Raw genomic sequence first — 17895 nt, 5'->3', positions numbered from 1 at the left:
CCTATTATTTTACACCTAAAATCCTAAAGGATAAATCATTTCTGATGGCTGTCCATTTAACACGTTCTACAAGAGACCCACTCAGCTGATATTTCTAGTTATATCTTCAATTTTTTAGTTTACTCTCACATGGAATTAAAAAATAGTTATATACATATAAATCTAATAAAATTTGAAAAGTTAAATAGCTCTTTTTATCTAGCCATTAATAAATGTAATGGCTAATTTATAATATACATATACAAAGTTCCAAAAGAAATTATTCATGTTCTTTAATTCTGCATATGGTCATTGTTGAAAAAATGAAGAAAAAAAAAAAATATATATATATATAGAATAAAAAGAAAGAAAAATTACAGGTCAGCACTTTATCATCCAGAAATATCTATTTCACTATAAAGCATTTTTCCTCACTGGTTATTCCTGTGAGTATTACTGCATATCAGTGAATTAGATCATGCTCATGAGAAAATGGGCCAGGCAGGACTAAATTATACACAGCGATGTTGAACAGCAATTTATGGACTTATACATTTAATTTGGGCTTGAAACCATGTTGTTTAATAATGAACATGAACATGAATATGAACAACAACAACAACAACAACAAACATCTTTAAGCGTGGTAAGTAGGATTGGATGGTTTTGCTGATGATGTAAAAGAATAAAAAATATCATTAAACAGATTAAGTACATGTTTCAAAAGTGTTAGATAAAATCCATTATCTGTGTTTATAACTTAAAAATGCTCAATATTGCTAACTTCCATTTATGGTTAGTTAGCATTCTGGGTTTTCCATTAAACCCCGAAGATAGAAACATTGATATATGTGCGATATTTCTACTGAACATCCATGAAAAAAAGTGTCACCAAAAAAAATTGTGAGCTTAAGTCCTTTGCAACACCCAGCCCTGAATGACTGCATTGGTACGAGGCTGCTGTGACAGGTGTATGGTTAGGAGAGGCCGGTAGGAGCACACTTACACCCTACTGCACCGAGAGGCTAACAGGAACCCTGAGCTTGTGGCATGCTGCAGACAGGAAGCATAAACATCTCCATTGAAAATCTTTCTCTAACCCCATATCCAAATGTTTCCTCTTCCAGAAACAACAGGACGACGACGATGAGGACGGAGAGACCGGTTTAACTGAGGAAGAGAAAGAAGAAGAGGAAAAGGAGCAGGAGAAACTGGGCAAGCTGCAGTATTCTTTGGATTATGACTTCCAGGACAATAAGGTTTATATAAAATTATCTCTGACTTGTCTTAAGGTCTTAAAGGCATTCCATTTTACTGACATCAAGTTTGTAGTGTCATGTATGTAGTGTCATGACAATATGTAAATATTGTCCAATTTAAAAGGATCACCTGCACATTCACTTAGTTATCCATTCAGCATAAGATGCACATGCATAAGATGATACAAATAAAGAGCAAGAGCTAGAGTTTCACTGTTCAAATCAAACATCAGGAAAAGGAAAAACATCTTCACAAAAATCTTTACAAACATTTTTTCCATCTTCAACAGTGCAGTTTCAGTTTCCAGTTTCTGTGTCCACTGTAACTTCTGAATCGTATTCTTTGCTATGAGAGAAGTCCCTGATGTGGTCTCATGCTGCCGTTCTTAAATCTTATCTGCCTTAAGATTTAGCTTGTGTATTTTGAAATGATTTTCTGCTAACCATGGTAGGAAAGAGTAATTATATGATTACAGTACCTTCTCCTCCCAGTGAGCTTGAACAGGTTTCCTCTGCTCTCTCTCATCAATGAGGTGCCACAAAACAGCTGTGCATTGGATGTTCATTTGTGTGTAAATGCTAGAGTCTGTTATGAATAAAAATTGATTATGTGAAATACCTCAACCAACCATGCTATTGCCAGAGATTTTTCATTCTGATGTTTGATGTGAACATTAACTTAAGCTCTCGTCCTGTATCTGCATGATTGTATACATTGTACCACAGGATTGGCTGTTTAGACATCTGTATGTGTTCCCAATAAAGTCTGTGTATATATCTAAAAATTTGACTATCAATTTTACACATTATAGAAAATGTAGCTAATTCTAAAGTCTTCAATACAATAATATAAGTCCTTCTAAAGTCTTTCTCTCCTTCTCTTCAACCGATTCATTTGCCAGCTGACAGTGGGGATCTTGCAGTGTGCTGACCTGATTTCAATGGACTCTGGAGGAACCTCTGACCCTTACGTTAAAGTCTTTCTCCTACCTGACAAAAAGAAGAAGTTTGACACCAAGGTGCACAAAAAGACACTGAATCCTGTATTCAACGAGACTTTTGTTTTCAAGGTATGTTCTTCTGAAACCATTTTTTTTTCTGATTGTGAAAGTACTGTAAACATTATTTCTAGGAATTTCCAGAAAGAGAGAGAGAGAAAGAGACAGAGATGTTAGGAATGTGAGTCATATATACGAATCATAAAAGATTTGAGAGTAAGAGTAAGTGTTGATTTGCATGACTTTATGTCTATTATTGAACTGTGCTAATGTAATGAATTTACCACCTGGGGAGCTTCCCATGCTCCTGCATGTCCTACAGTAGAGGAGAAAAGAAGCCTTTATACTTACTATGTATAGTGTAGAGAGCTTAAATTAGATGTGAATTTCCCAAAGCACCCTCCTATGAACGTTCCACAGATATATGTGTGGCAGCCATGGAAAACCTTCACATGGTAACAATTTTGATATTTTCTACTGTACATTTTGACCTACATTTGTAACCCAATTTATTTACGGAAAGCAACATTACCGTGAAATGTTGAAACTGTTTTTCAGTTTAGAGTTTATCCCTTTTATTGACACTCACATTAGAGATAATAATGAAATAACTTCTTTACTTACCTGTATTTAGATTTAAAACTGATGTGTAGCGTAAATCTTAAGTTCTTCTTTTTTTTCAAACCAGGACCAGGCAAATATTTAGGATAATCTAAGTGTTGTAAATGCATCACACATTAATGAACATGGTCTTTCTGTGAACCCACAAACTCACTGGCACTTGGGAAAAAAAACAAACAAAAAAAAAAACAGATACCCTGTAAAAAAATTGTTTAATTTTTTTTTTTTAATCAAGTAATGAATATATATTAGGTCACACACCAAACTCCACAACAATGTCTATCTCATTACATGAGTCACTAAACATAAACCTCATTATTGTGTCTTAATTCAGTTGTTAATGCTTACATACAAAGTGTTAGAAATTGTAATCTTAGCAGCCAGACTTTTATGACAAGGATAGAAATTCTGTTTTCATAAAGAAGATGTCAAAGTTTATTACGGACTAAAAGCCTCAGTTTTGGTCAAAACCCATTTTTCTATAGATTGATGAATCAGCAGCCATCATAACTATATTATACTATTCTAAGCTAGTCTGAGTATGTGCATATTGTTAATGTTTTCCTTTTAAAAAAAAATATCATGTCAGTAAACAATCCCAAAATACCATTGTTCCGATACAGTTCTCTGAGTTCTTCAGCACTGCTGGCATTTGTGATCTGTAGCTGCAGAAATGAGCTATAGCTGCATGCAGTCACTAATTAGTTACACAGGGAACAGAAGGGTCTCCGGTGGTTGGCTGTACAGCTCAAACTCACTGACTGGCTTAGAGAGAAACGATCTGGGACAGAAACGATGCCTTCATCTTCTAAGCATTGTTGGACTGCAAGAAAAGCTGACTGTACATATTAAAATACCTACATTCCAGCCTTGTGTGTATAGATAAAAGACAGCAAGCGTGCCAGAGAAGAAAATAAATTCATGTAAAGCCACTATTCCACTAGTCCACTATTACTAATGTGGTAAGTCAGAATCTGCAGTCCTGACAGCATACTTAATATTTTGGGAAGCCAAACTAGATAATGATGTTCAGTAAAGATTAGGCTGAAATAAGGGTTTTTTTTAACCACAGAACAAACACTGAATGTATATGTGTACTGTACTGAATGTGACATTAAAAACTCTGAATGCAAAAGTGAAAGAATGGCCTTGTGATAGTCCATGTGCATCCTGAGCCATTTACAGTTGAGGAAAGGCATTATCGGCATATTAAAGGAAATTGTTTTGAATTCAAACATGTTCAGTAACACTGACCTTAAAGGAAAGCATAACTGTGAAGTGTAACAATATAAGTTTTTCAATTTTTCATATATTAACCTAATTTATCTCATGTTTAATTTCATACACACTGTTGCCTATTCCAGGAGACTGATTAGGGCACAAGGAAGGGTACACCCCGTACAGGATGCCAGTCTAACAAAGGGCACATTCACACACAGTCACACACTACGGACGATTTAAAGATGTCAATCAACCTACAACGCATGTTTTTAGAATGGGGGGAACCAATTTATTAGATGGAAACCCCTGAGGCACAGGAAGAATATGCAAACTACACACACACAGATGCTGAAGTGTGAGGCAAATGTGCTAACCACCAAACCATTATGCCACTCTTCCCCCAGTTATGAACTAACTGTTCAGTTTTGTTCGGTGTTAGGGTTTGGTAATTTGGTACAGATTTTTGTTCAGTTTGGGGACATTTGCCCTTGATTCTATAAGACAAAAATATATTTTTTTCTCTTTAGGTGCCCTATCAGGAGCTGGGAGGAAAAACTCTGGTTATGTCTGTTTATGATTACGATCGTTTCTCCAAGCACGACATCATTGGTGAAGTCAAACTGCCCATGAACACAGTGGATTTGGGACAGCCCATTGAGGAATGGAAAGACCTGGATAGTGCTGAGAAGGAAGAGGTGAACTGTCTGATGTCCTTCATTTGACTTAAACTGAAATTCATACAATGAAATTGAAATGAAGCCGAGATATTACTATTTTTGTTCATTCAATTTCCTTTACATCCAACACCTTTGACAAAGTTAGTGATTATCATTATCTGACAGCCCAGAATAAGATTAGGAGCCATTCAAAAATCTCATTTCTTTAGTGGTTGTGCGAGCAATATTATATTTTCCTTTCTTTTTTTGCTCTATAGCCAGAGAAGCTTGGTGATATCTGCATTTCACTAAGGTATGTCCCCACTGCCGGTAAGCTGACTGTCTGCATTCTGGAGGCCAAAAACCTGAAGAAAATGGATGTGGGTGGATTATCTGGTGAGAAAAATGGCCTAATCAGGTTGTTGTATGAGGAGTTTGTAATCACAGTTGAGAAGATTATTTCAAAATCGTCCTTCTGTTAAGGAATACTGATTGACAATGGAATCAGTAATGAACCCTTGAATTGGCTCAGGAAGTCAACTTTTCTAATCATAGTTTATTACTTTATAATTACTTTCCATTTAAAGCTAAGGCAATAGGTAGAAAAACATTTCTGAATTTCTTCAAGATTTTTTGCAATTTTTCTTACTAAACTGAATGAAACATGACTAGTTTGTTTTGAGTTCTAGAAATTCAAAAGATGCGTTTAGTTAATAGCTGTTTGGGATGAATCTCTGGGCAGATCCATATGTGAAGATCCAACTGCTACAGAATGGCAAGCGTCTAAAGAAGAAGAAGACCACAGTGAAGAAGAATACACTGAACCCGTATTATAATGAGTCTTTCAGCTTTGAGATCCCACTGGAGCAGATGCAGGTATGATCTTACAACAAACTTTGTAAAAACACAGAGTACAATCATCTGTCGAATGAAATATTGTTAGTGTTTACTGACAGAATTCCGCAGCTAATTTTTGATAAACCTTACCCAAAATTATGTACTGCGCCTCTTGAGATATGTGATGTTATAATAAATAAATAAATAGATAGTTAAATACTACTTCTACTTCTATTACTACTACTACTACTACTACTACTACTACTAATAATAATAATAATAATAATAAAATATTAAATGTGTTTAGTATTTTTTTTATTAGTAGTATAAACCAGAGTTTTTTCTGTAACAATAACAAATAAATAAAAAGAATAAAAAAGAATATTTATTATTATGATTATTTACATTTATTCACATTTATGGTTTTAAAAATATCTACATAGAGAAGGTGGATTAGAGTGTTGTGAGAGCAGAAATGAGGCTGTACTAAGAGTCCAAATAATCTTGAGCTCATAGGTTAAATATTTAAGTGTAGTGAGAGTTAAAAAAAAAAAACAGAGGACTGTCTGGAGCACAATAACTTGCCTTTAAGCCTGAGGCATAAGTTGTGTTTTGTTTTTGTTGTCAAAAGTAAAAGTAATGTGCCATAAATGCAAGAGACAATTTTAAAATGGAAAATTAAAAAACCCTAATATGATGAAATATGACCCTAACTGTAATGATTATAACTGTAACTGTAACCTAACTGTAATGATTACTAAAGTACAGATTTGGTACTGAAGAAAATATCTTACACATTTATTATTCACAACTTAATAAAATCTAAACAAATCCGATTAGTTTACACTTCTGGAGAGATCGAGGTCTTGTGTTCGAAGTTTATATGATAAGACGCTGGTATCAGGAGACCTGAGTGCATGCGTAGAGGGGTAATGATGGAGGAGCTCAGGAAGGTAATAATGGAGCATTACTAGAGCAAGGATTTGTAATGGATGCTGACTAAAACCAGGAACCAGTGTAATTTATAAATTATAGAAGTGATATAAGCAGATTTTGCAGTGAGTGACCTGCTGTATGTTTCAGGCAGGATACATACAGGAATAACAGGAATAACAAGCAATTGGTACTGAATGCATGGACCATATTTGTATCATGTTTTGCATTGTTAGTGAGCGCTCAAATGTCCTAAATTGGTTCAAAAAGGTTCAAAATCTAATGTCCAGGTTTCACACTACAAATAATACTGAGCATGTTAATGCTAATGGTGTGATATTTGGATTTTAAAGATTTCAACTAAAAATGAAAACTTCACTTTTATCAGTGCTCAGTTTTAACACTTAAGATTGCACTTTATCCATAGTTATATACCTGGGGTATGAAATTCAGATCATTTAAATGTTATTTGTATAGCACTTTTAGCAATATATATTGTCACAAAAGAACTTGAATGAATTGATATACATTTTAAATATCAGTTTATCCCCAATGAGCAAGGCAACAAGGAAACATCTTTGTGTTATGAAAAATCCCAATGGTTTATAGATGGCTTACTTGACCCGTACTATATAAATGTAAAATTTAAATGTATCTCTAATGAGCAAGCTACCAGAGACCAGAGTGACAAGGAAAATCTCACTGAGATGATATGAAAAAGGAAACCTGATTGGTATAAAACAAAAGGAGAACTATCCTCATCTGGGTGACACAGGATAGCATGATTTTAAACACCTTAGCATGATTTTAAACACCTTTCCCTTTTATGACTGTGTACTCAAAAAGTGCTATTGCATAACCAGGAAATGTATTTTAGTTTTAACATGAAGTTACCACTTGTTCAGTGATGGAAACTTGAGTGCAAATCTGTACATGGCAGTCCTAAAGCTATTATAGTGATTATAGCTCATAAAGGAAGGTATCTGGGTATCATCAGCAAAACCATGAAAGCAAATTTTGATCCTGCATAATGTTATTCAAGTAAACAAGTAAATAATGAAAAGGAGAGAGCCAAGCACTGATCCCTGGGGATCACCACAGGCTATTGTAGCAGTGACAGATTTTTGTTTGATGATTGTAACAAAAAAGATGCGTGTTTATAAGATAAGATTTGAGATTTGAGAAGTCTTTAACACCAGCAGCTGAGAAAAGGGAAATTATTTTGTTGTGAAGTATTGTATTGAAGACAGCAAAGCGGTCATAAAGATGTAGAATAGTGATGACCACAGAGTCAGAGACGAAACCAGAGAGAAGCTTTTCAGAAAGATGGTTGTCATTTAGGAATGTTTGTGACTGTGAGGGTATAAATCATCCCCGCAATTTAGCCACGGAAGGTCAGCTTTCAAGCAAGACAGGTTCAAGATGCGATCTCGTAAAAATGGTTTTAGGCAATTGCGGTTTTAAGAGCAGTAGTGCCATATCCTGACTGAAGTTGCATGTTAATGAGATGACAGGTGGGTATGGAGATGACAGAGACACTTTTTAAGGGGCAGAGCAACAGCAAGATCAAGCAGGCAGGAAGATACATTAGGTTTAGCGATAAGATCAGAGATGGTGCTTGAGTCAGTAAAAAATAAAGTTTATCTGGGGTTTTAAGCAGCATATCGTTGTTTTTGGGTGAAAAGGAGACTATGTGGTGACAGTGATGAATTTTACTCATTTTGTTCATTCATTAAGGAAGCTGAGATTTGTGTCACAGGAGTTTTTTTACTAACAGCAAAGGGGGGTTTGGGAGTGTGGCCAGTTTCACTGATTACACAGTCAAAATTTAGCATGTAGTGCTCAGGTGTAAACTAAACTAAACGGGAAGAAAAAAATAAAAAATGACTGTGATCAGAAACCTTAATTACAGATCCAGAGACACAAAGCAGTGAAGCATATTAAGTTAAGTGTGTGATTGTGATTAAAGAAATCAACATCACATTGAAACATAAATGGACATTATTTTCAGTTAACAAGTACCAACATGAATGTTAAATTCTTATAGCACGAAAGAAATTCAGCAAGAAGCATTACAGCAGTAGCAGGGATCAGAAGAACAATGTTTAATGCAGTTATTCGAATAATACACACAGTATTATTATTAGAAATAAGCGAGTTTACTTCTCTTCAACCTGACTCCTGCTTGGGGAATCTGGACAGGGTGTCGAGGCATTGAGATGTCTATAGATATCCATGTGTCAGTGAAAAAAAACCCACATGGTTTTCTGTTCTAAAAATTTGATTGAAGCATGCTGCTTTTTCTGACAGAAGGTGACAACTAAGTGCCTTTGCAGAAGTTTAAAAAAGTTTGCTTGGCTTCACCACCCACTGCAGACATGTTTATATGCTGGTGAAAACTTTAATTTATTATCAACGCTTATGCAAAGTTCTGTGTGTGAATTTTATATAAACCGTTAAACAAGAATTTGTCAAATAGAACGAGTGTTTCATTTTTAATTATTTTTACTAGCACACAAAAGTAAAAATAAAATGGTGCAATTGTATTGTCTTTGATCTGGAACTCTTTATATAGCTTAGATCCTGAGCATGTCCTGCTATGACATTGAATAACTTTTGGAAGTTATTAGTGTTAACACAAACAAGTCTGCAGCATGGCTTATCTCACTTTGCTGAAGGTTGTTGCTCATCGTGCAATTCAGAGGGAATTTTTCAGGGTCAGGACTTTTTTTTTCTGAAATCTCCAAATGGCTTATCAGCAGCAGTCGATTCCAGAAACTAATACTGATAAATTTGTGCTATCAGCTGGGGCGTGACCTGGAGAGGGAAACAATGTGTACAATTTCAATTCCTGTGAGGATCCTTTCAGCTAAATGATTTTTGGCTACAGACACTTTAAATGTGATGATTTGTATATATCAGATACATCACAACCATCAATGAGTGATGGATGCTGCCATTTTTTCTTGGCAAATTCTTTATGTATTTCCCCTACACTGAAGTATAAGCACATGTGAAGCAACTTCCATGCAAATGCTGGCTTTCCCACGATCAGATGATTGTGGGGCAGAAGTATCCTAAGATGTGTCATGTATATACAATCACTGATTGATTTTAAATTACAAACAGAGAAATATTAACCAGCACATCTTATTATCTGTCTTTTGGTCAAATTCTGTCTGTTTCTGCATTGCACTAGTAATCAAAGCCTGCACAAAATATATTGTTAATTGTAGGTGTGACTGCATTTGAGCAGTGGATACACCTGATTTTCTATCCCACTCCCTCTAGGTCTCATTTTCTCCACAATTCTGTTGCCTGTAATTTCACACACCAGACAGCTCTCCCAATCATAAGAAAACTGCCAGCTGAGAAGGGTGAAGTCTAACATATGCTCCTCTGAGACACGTGAAGCCAGTCAGCGGCATCATTTTTAATTGCATCACACACTTTGAAGAAAGCTCTAGCCATCGGCTTCCACAGGCAGACACCTGATTATTGGTTAGTGTCACTCTGATTGAGAGAGTAATGCCGTCCCTCCCACCCAGACAACACAACCAATATTATTCCCTTGGACCCTGGCCGCAGATGGCTGTGCTATCTTCTGGATTTCAATCCCATGATCTCCTGACAACAGGGCGAATGTTTTCCTATTCCACAGATTGGTAGCCATGTATCCCAGTATTTAGTGTGTTTAAGAATTCTATATTCTATGCATAGGAAACGATTTTTTTAATACTGTGATATTCCATGTAGATCTCTATCTTTTTACTACCCAATTTGGTCACCTGCAATTTCCACCCACCATCCAGACCTTTATATTATATGAAAGCTGCCAACTGAGAAGGGTGAAGGCAAACAGGTACTTCCTCTGAGACACATGAAGCCAGCCAGCTCCATATTTTTAAACTTCATCACACACTTTGAGGAAAGTGTTATTCATCTTCTTCTGCATACACTAGCTGGCAGACCGGCCACTTGTGAACTTGTGACGATAGGGCGAATGGTTTGTTAGCCCAGTCCCAATTTTAAATGTTTGAGACTTCTACATTTTAAGCATAATAATCAATTTTGTAAACTTTATTTTGCCATTTAAGTATTTTTTAATGAATTTTAATGCCGTCTTTTTCTTGATACCTAGAAAATCCTTGTGGTGGTCACCGTCTTTGACTATGACAAAATCGGTAAGAATGATGCCATTGGAAAGCTCTTCATTGGCAGCAAGGCCTCGGGCACAGAGCTGAAGCACTGGTCTGACATGCTGGCCAACCCACGTCGCCCTATCGCTCAGTGGCACACCCTGAAAGAGGAAGAGGACATAGACGCCACACTGGCTGGTCTCCACGCCAAGAAGTAACTTCACCGCTCTACTAATTCAACTAATCAACTAACCTCCCTCCTCAACCCATCCAAACCCAGCCACCACTGCATGAACACGGACCAACCACTGCCCATACCTTCTCCGAATAATGTTCAGAATAATGTACTTGAAAAAGTTAACATTGCTGAATGTAAAAACACCATGTCTCCCCAAAAAACGGTTCATCCTGTAGTGTACTGTGTACTGAGTGGAAGCGTGGTTGAAGGAGACAAGTTTTGTCATTCCAAAGCAGAGGGATATTTGCACATTTCATTTCACCTTCATAACATAGACATGCAATCTTCATCTTCTATGGTCAGTTACCATCAACAAAGCAAATTGATTCAATGAAATAATATCATTGCGTGTATATAAGAGCAAGAAATTGCTTAAAAAATCTGACTACCTGATAAAATATATTGAAATAATACAGTAATAACATATATAAACAATTATATTCTATATTTTTCACACCTTATGTATCAATATTTATTGGTTTCAGTAAATGATGGGTAGCCTTGACACTACAAGGCTTTTAACTGGTTCTCTGTGCTGGGATATAAGGCAATATATACAATTTACACAATTTAGCGAGCTTCATATTTCTCATGAGAAGTAAAGTACGTCCAATGAAATTGTTTACATGGTGTATGTAAATTCTTACGGCTGCTAGACTCGACTTTAGCTTTTAGAAAATCTAAAGGTTAAATGTACTTTTGAGACGAAAGAAGAACCAGGGCTACTGTTTTAATTATTTATTTATCTATCTATTTATCTATTTATTTATTTTAGAAAGCGTTACAGCTAACATGGTGGCCTACCTGTTGAAAAACAGTCTAATAACACAAAATAAATAATAGTACTATACACTAAACCTATACCCTTTAAATCTGATTTAGAAAGGATTAAATAGTAGAGATTTTTGTAAGGATTTTAATAGAGATTATCCTGGTTATATTGCCTTATTCAATAAGGACTAAATTTACTTACATTAACATACCATTTACAATCCACTTAAACTTTCCAAGAACGCTTTATAAGAACAAATCAGTTGCCATCGCCGAGTATGGCCATTAATTTACAGAAGCTTCAAATCCATTTTCCATTTTCTTGATTGGTGTAATATATATAATGACACAATTTAAGCCTCTGATTAGTTCACTGCCTTGTTTGTTTGAAGGAACTTTGCCTACAATCCCAAACAAACTCATTCAACACCATACAGTCAGAAAACATTTGCCATTTGAAATGCCAAAGTAATAACGCAGGTTTAATATGAAGGGACGCGGTTCACTGGAGATTCGACAAACATCGTCTTATCTCCGTTATTTTATGTTAGAAATCGAGGTGAGAGGCAACACTTAGTTCAGTCCATTAACGGCCACTTCTTTCCCTCTGCTCTCCCCTAATTGTGCTGTACATATGCGTTGATAAAACTTTGTTAATACAGCATGTGTCTATACCTTGATGTACATAGAAGCATGTTTTGAAGATAGAGCATATATTGTGTATGTGTGGCATTTGTCATTTTGATAATAAAACGTAGAGGAAAAATACAACGACTGCACATTTTATTAAATTCCCCAAAGCGGGTATAGGAATTACTGTAAATCTTTAGCTGGAGATTTAAAGCCTTTCAGGTTACTTTATTTTCCTCGGAGTGTTACTCGGAGCTGTGTGCTAATTTTGTTTTATTCAAATGTGCCATATTTATTGTGGTTGTGTTTTGTGATTTGATTGTTGATTTGTGAGCTTTGTCATGCTTTCTTTATGGTCATTTTATGTCCAATCAACATTTCTTTGTTATTTCTTTTCTGTTTTTCTGTCCGATATGTTACGTTAAGTTCTGTTCTGTTATGTTTGTGAATACAATGCTAAATTTGATTTTTCAGTGTTTTTCTGGTTAAAGAAACCTGTGTGTATTTACAGTAAGAAAAGCTAAGTCAGAAGCCATATGTGTGGTCCCTTTTCCACAAAACCTAATAATCGTAGAATGAGAACATGTACCTCAGTGACAAAAAAAAAAAAAAGATCACACACTCTTTGTACATCCTGTTGATTTAAAAGATGTGAAAGGAAATGTGAGATTTAAAATATATATACATATACAAGTAGCTGTCTGTTGAAAGGCAGTATAATGGTTTCTTTTATTTTAATCAGCAGATCACAGGATTCAAATCACGCTAAAGCCATGCTTCATGCGCACATGTTGTTAGTCATAGAGTGTTCGTATGTTAGTAGTAGCTATCCCTACATCTGTGTAATCCAAAACAAATTGATTTGGTGTTTCACATTAATCAGTACACAAATGCTTGCAAAAAGATATGATTAGTAGAACAAGTACAGTTCTAGTGATCCACATGTAACAGTGGCATGATTTTCTTATGCAATGTGTGTCTATGTTAGTGTATGCCTGCGTGTGAGTGTGTGTGTCAAAAGTATTTACATTAATCAAGGTTTGAAGGTTTGCCAGATGGCTGACAGACATTTATGAGTGTCTTAAAACTGATCAGAAGAAAACCTTTCACTATAGATTATTAATACATAAATGTTGTTGTAAAAGCCTGTTATTTAATGTAACATGTGATCCTTTGTTTTCTTCCTGACATCCGATGATTTCTTTGAACGAGGCTACGCATTACTTTATGTAGGAGTTACGCCATTATGTGTGGGCCTTTTTACAAGATTAAAATGAGGACAGTTTCATGTCTGTCTTTGGGGTGGAAAATCTGTGACTAGCCTACTGTGAAAAAGCAATTTCTTTTATTTTCAACTTGTGTGTATGGAGTGAGTCCAAAAACCCCTAACAGGCCTTGTCTTTGGTTTCATGCTTTGCATCATGGAAAGTCTAGAAAATGGATTTTATTTATTGGTTTATTTATTTATTTTTTCATCTTGAAAGTCTTGTTTTCTGAAGTTCCATCAAACGTTTGTTTTGTGTCTGGAACATTTGCTCTTTAAGTCTTGTCCAGCTGCCATGGACGTCTGTGCTGCTGCTTAGGACGTTGCAATAGGACCAATGAAGAAAAAATGTCTTCATCATCTTTTTTTTTTGTTTGTTTGTTTTTGTATGTGTGACCATGATTGAAAAGCTACAGGGGATCATTACACCCCTGCCAAGCAGACAACAAAATCCCAGTCTTCCCTGGGACACTGGATGCCAGATGACTGGCCCCTTGCCCATGCTGAGACATTTAATTTCACCACCTGTCCGGCCCGTATTGACAGCAAACACGTTGCTTACACCGTAATGTCTACACATGCTTACTAACATGATCTAACACCCTTGTTCTCTGTATTCATTTCATGGTGGACCCACGTAAAGACGTTTCCAAAGACCTGCTCGTCCTCGTCCATTGTGTCTCGTGTAGAGGTACCTGTGTCAGTGATTCCTTTTGTGGATGCTTTGGCATGCTTTTATCTCTTACAGACGATTCCATTTACTACCAGAAGATAAGCCTTTGCGACTCCTGTAGGTTATTGTCATTCTGTAAACCAATAATGTCAGTACTTGAAGAGATACCAGCCACTTAAAAAAAGGTCTACATGCAGATTCATTCATTGGTTATCGACTAGCTAATCATATGAAATAAAGCCTTTTAAATATCTTTGCGTGGAGTAGTATGTCAGTTTTTAACTACATTCCTATAAACTAAAGGGACATGGTCTTATGTAATGTCTGCAAAATGAGAAATAACATTGAGAATTGTATTACAGTAGATTATATTCTTTTTATTGGAAGTCTGTTAGGATTTTAGGATTAGAGCCTACATCATGCTTGAGCAATGCACTTCTGAATCATCTTTATCATATATAAACCCCGAAAGTGAATGCTAGCATATTATCATTTCCACTACATTGATTTAATAGCATAGTTTTAGTCTTAATAATTAGGATTTCATTATTGGCAGACATTCAAGACATTGAAAAAAAAAACTTTTTTATATTTTAAGAAACTATTCTATGGTTAGAAAGTGATGCATGACAGAGAGCAGAACTACTGAATTAACCAGACTGTTTCATTTAGGATTCATGAAAATCTGGGATTTTAAATACAAAGATTAGCATTACAGTTCTGAAATATATTGTCTTGCACATGTCAGAATTGCTTCTGTTACTCTTTAGGGTATTTGTCACTGACTTTCACATCCACAGTAAACTCCTACAAACGCAGCCTTCATAGAAAACACCGCCCAAGACACAAGGACTCTGTTATGTTCATAGTCAACAAATCACATGATAATAACATTAGCGTTTGGCAGATGCTCTTATCCAATTAATCATTTGTTCAGCAGTTCTCTCTCTCTCTCTCTCACACACACACACACACACACACACACACACACGCCTAGTGTATTTTATAATGACAGGTATATCAGTTTGAGCCCTTGGTCAGAAGATGTGTAAAGGGGTTTTCAGTCTCACTCTGGTTGAGAGGTAACACTTGGTGTTTTGACTATCTGACTTTGCAGAGAGAGTTTATGGTGACAAACACAAATCCAAATTTTAAGGCAAAATTCAAAATCGGACAAAGGGACAAAGGTCAATGTTCAAAAGATTCAACATTATTCAAAAAATAAATTCATTCAATTAATTAAAATAACACAAAAGATTGAAAAGGTTTGGTTAGGATTTCATAGTATTTCAGTCAAAATCTTATTAAGAATAGTAATCATTAAGATACTCACCATCCACTTTAATTAGGAACATCCGTACAATCTGCACTGCCCAATCATGCTGTATTCAAAATAGCTAATCATGTGACAGCAGCACTGCAAAAAATGTCTGCAAAAATAAAAATGGGGAAAAGTGTGATCTCTGTGACATGCATCCTGATACCAGATGGAATGATTTAAGTATTTCAGAAACTGCTGATCTGGTATTTTCACATAAAATAGTCTCTAGAGTTTACACAGAATGATGTGAAAAACAAAAAGAGTTGAGTTTTGAAATCTCAAGAGCTCAGCGGTTTTTGAAATGCCCGTCTGGCACCAACAACCATGCTAGAGTTAAAGTGACAGAGGTCACATTCAGAATCTTCTGGTGTCTGTTGTGAAAAGAAAATACAGCAAGTGCGTTGAAACAAAGGGCTGGGGCTGATTTTTTTTGTGACTCAGACTCTAGGTCCATGCAGTGATTCCACACAGTGACACGGTTAGCATATGAATTTGGGCTTATTTATTTAGTCCCACTTTACTGAAACATCCATGACATCAGAAGTGACAGAGAAGACACTTATAATACAACAGTGGGTGTAATGAACATGAACACAGTAGATTACTTTCTCACTTCTCTGTTCCTAGTCAGTGGAGACGACACTGGAAACAAACAGACTGAGCAAACATTGTCTAATCAAAGTGCACATTCATGATACAAAACGACTGAAGCATAAAATTGTGTTTTTGGTTTGAGCTAAAGCTTTTCTCTTTAACGTGCCTGCTATACAGATGAGACATGAGATAATTACAAACCTGTTAGAGTTAAAAAAAAAAAAAAAAAAAAAAAAAAGACAATCCCTCATGAGGCTGAATGTCTGTAAGTGATTGTGTTTATATAAACCTGATTTATTTATTTATTTGTTTGTTTGTTTGTTTGTTTGTTTTAATAAGACTGATAATGTTCAACCATAATGGTATCATAACTGCAATCCTGATTTCATCATAGGCAGTACAATATTTTTGCCCTCCCATTTATTATCATCTTTACAACTTACAGCCAGCCGATGTCATAAGTTAATCGTTTAAAATAATTGTAATAAATTCAGAATTTAAAAGAAATAGGACCAACAAGGGACTTATGATGGACTATCACAAAACATTAAAATAGTTTATCATCTAGGTATAAAGCTGGTAAAAATGAACTGGTTCATTTGTGTGTTATTTTGTCTTATGCACTTTATGTAAACATCTGTTATGTGGAATAGTTTATTCATGGCAGAACTAAATAAAAAGCAAACAGCAATGTATTAGATCTGTCATATTTCTGTCTATATCAGTCTTTTCTGTCTTATATCATCTACTTTTAAATGATTAGCATTTTCAGCAAGAAGAATGTATAAGTTTATGACCCAAACAGTACTGATTGTTTCCCTTCCACCGTATAAGCTGGGTGCGAGCCGGGACAGAAATGATGAATCCTTTCTTAAGCATACAAAGTCTGAATGTATCTACACATGCAGCATAGCAGAAGTATGTGAAGAAGCTCAGCTATAAGACTACAAAGAGCATTTACACCTCAACAAAACACAATTCACAAAGTGGCTAAATGAACAGACAGAAAAACTGACACAAGCAATCAGCCACTACACGATACAAACACAACCAGACACTATTCATTCATTCATTCATTCATTCATTCATTCATTTTCTACCGCTTATCCGAACTATTCTCGGGTCACGGGGAGCCTGTGCCTATCTCAGGCGTCATTGGGCATCAAGGCAGGATACACCCTGGACGGAGTGCCAACCCATCGCCGGGCACACACACACACACACACACTCATTTACCCATGCACCCACACACTACGGACATTCAAACTCCACACACACAAGGCGGAGGCGGGAATTGAACCCCCAACCCTGGAGGTGTGAGGCAAACGTGCTAACCACTAAGCCACTGTGCCCCCCAGATATTATTATTATAAATTTTTTATTTTTTTTTTGCTGAGTTTCATTTTCTCTTACTCTGACCTGGTAATATATACTTATTCTAAGTACCAGAATTACTAAAACACCTTGTAGTTTTTGAGATATACTCATTTTAAATGTCGTTTTCAAACAAGAGGCTGAAAAATAGGCCTAGGGTTGAACAGGTAAAGAGTTAAATCCAGCCACACTGTGGGATTTAAGAAGCAGAGAATTAATGCACACTTTTAATCTGTGTCGGAAACGTTAGGTCCGTTCACTGAACATCCTTTTCAAATGAAGAATCTGAATAATTCTCTGAAGATTGTGCCAGTAATGAATTAAACCTTGAACAGAGGGCTTGTTATCTTTTCCAGAGGCAGACATATGAAGAGAAAAACCCTGTGG

General features: G+C 35.8%; 1 protein-coding gene across 3 annotated transcripts in view; it reads left to right on the top strand.

The window, feature by feature from the left end:
- Nucleotides 1-14472, top strand: part of LOC132844624 (synaptotagmin-2) — a 49871-nt gene extending 35399 nt beyond the window's left edge. For all 3 annotated transcript variants that reach the window (XM_060868267.1, XM_060868266.1, XM_060868268.1), the window contains 6 exons: nucleotides 1107-1238; nucleotides 2141-2308; nucleotides 4606-4773; nucleotides 5013-5130; nucleotides 5477-5610; nucleotides 10646-14472. In XM_060868267.1, coding sequence (XP_060724250.1) covers nucleotides 1107-1238; nucleotides 2141-2308; nucleotides 4606-4773; nucleotides 5013-5130; nucleotides 5477-5610; nucleotides 10646-10861 — 936 coding nt within the window. In that variant the 3' untranslated portion in view covers nucleotides 10862-14472. The remainder of the gene's footprint in view (nucleotides 1-1106; nucleotides 1239-2140; nucleotides 2309-4605; nucleotides 4774-5012; nucleotides 5131-5476; nucleotides 5611-10645) is intronic.
- The last annotated feature ends 3423 nt before the right edge of the window (nucleotides 14473-17895 follow it).

This window comes from Tachysurus vachellii, chromosome 4 (assembly GCF_030014155.1).
Source record: "Tachysurus vachellii isolate PV-2020 chromosome 4, HZAU_Pvac_v1, whole genome shotgun sequence".
Lineage (NCBI taxonomy): Eukaryota > Metazoa > Chordata > Actinopteri > Siluriformes > Bagridae > Tachysurus > Tachysurus vachellii.
This window is presented reverse-complemented; position numbering and strand designations above follow the sequence as displayed.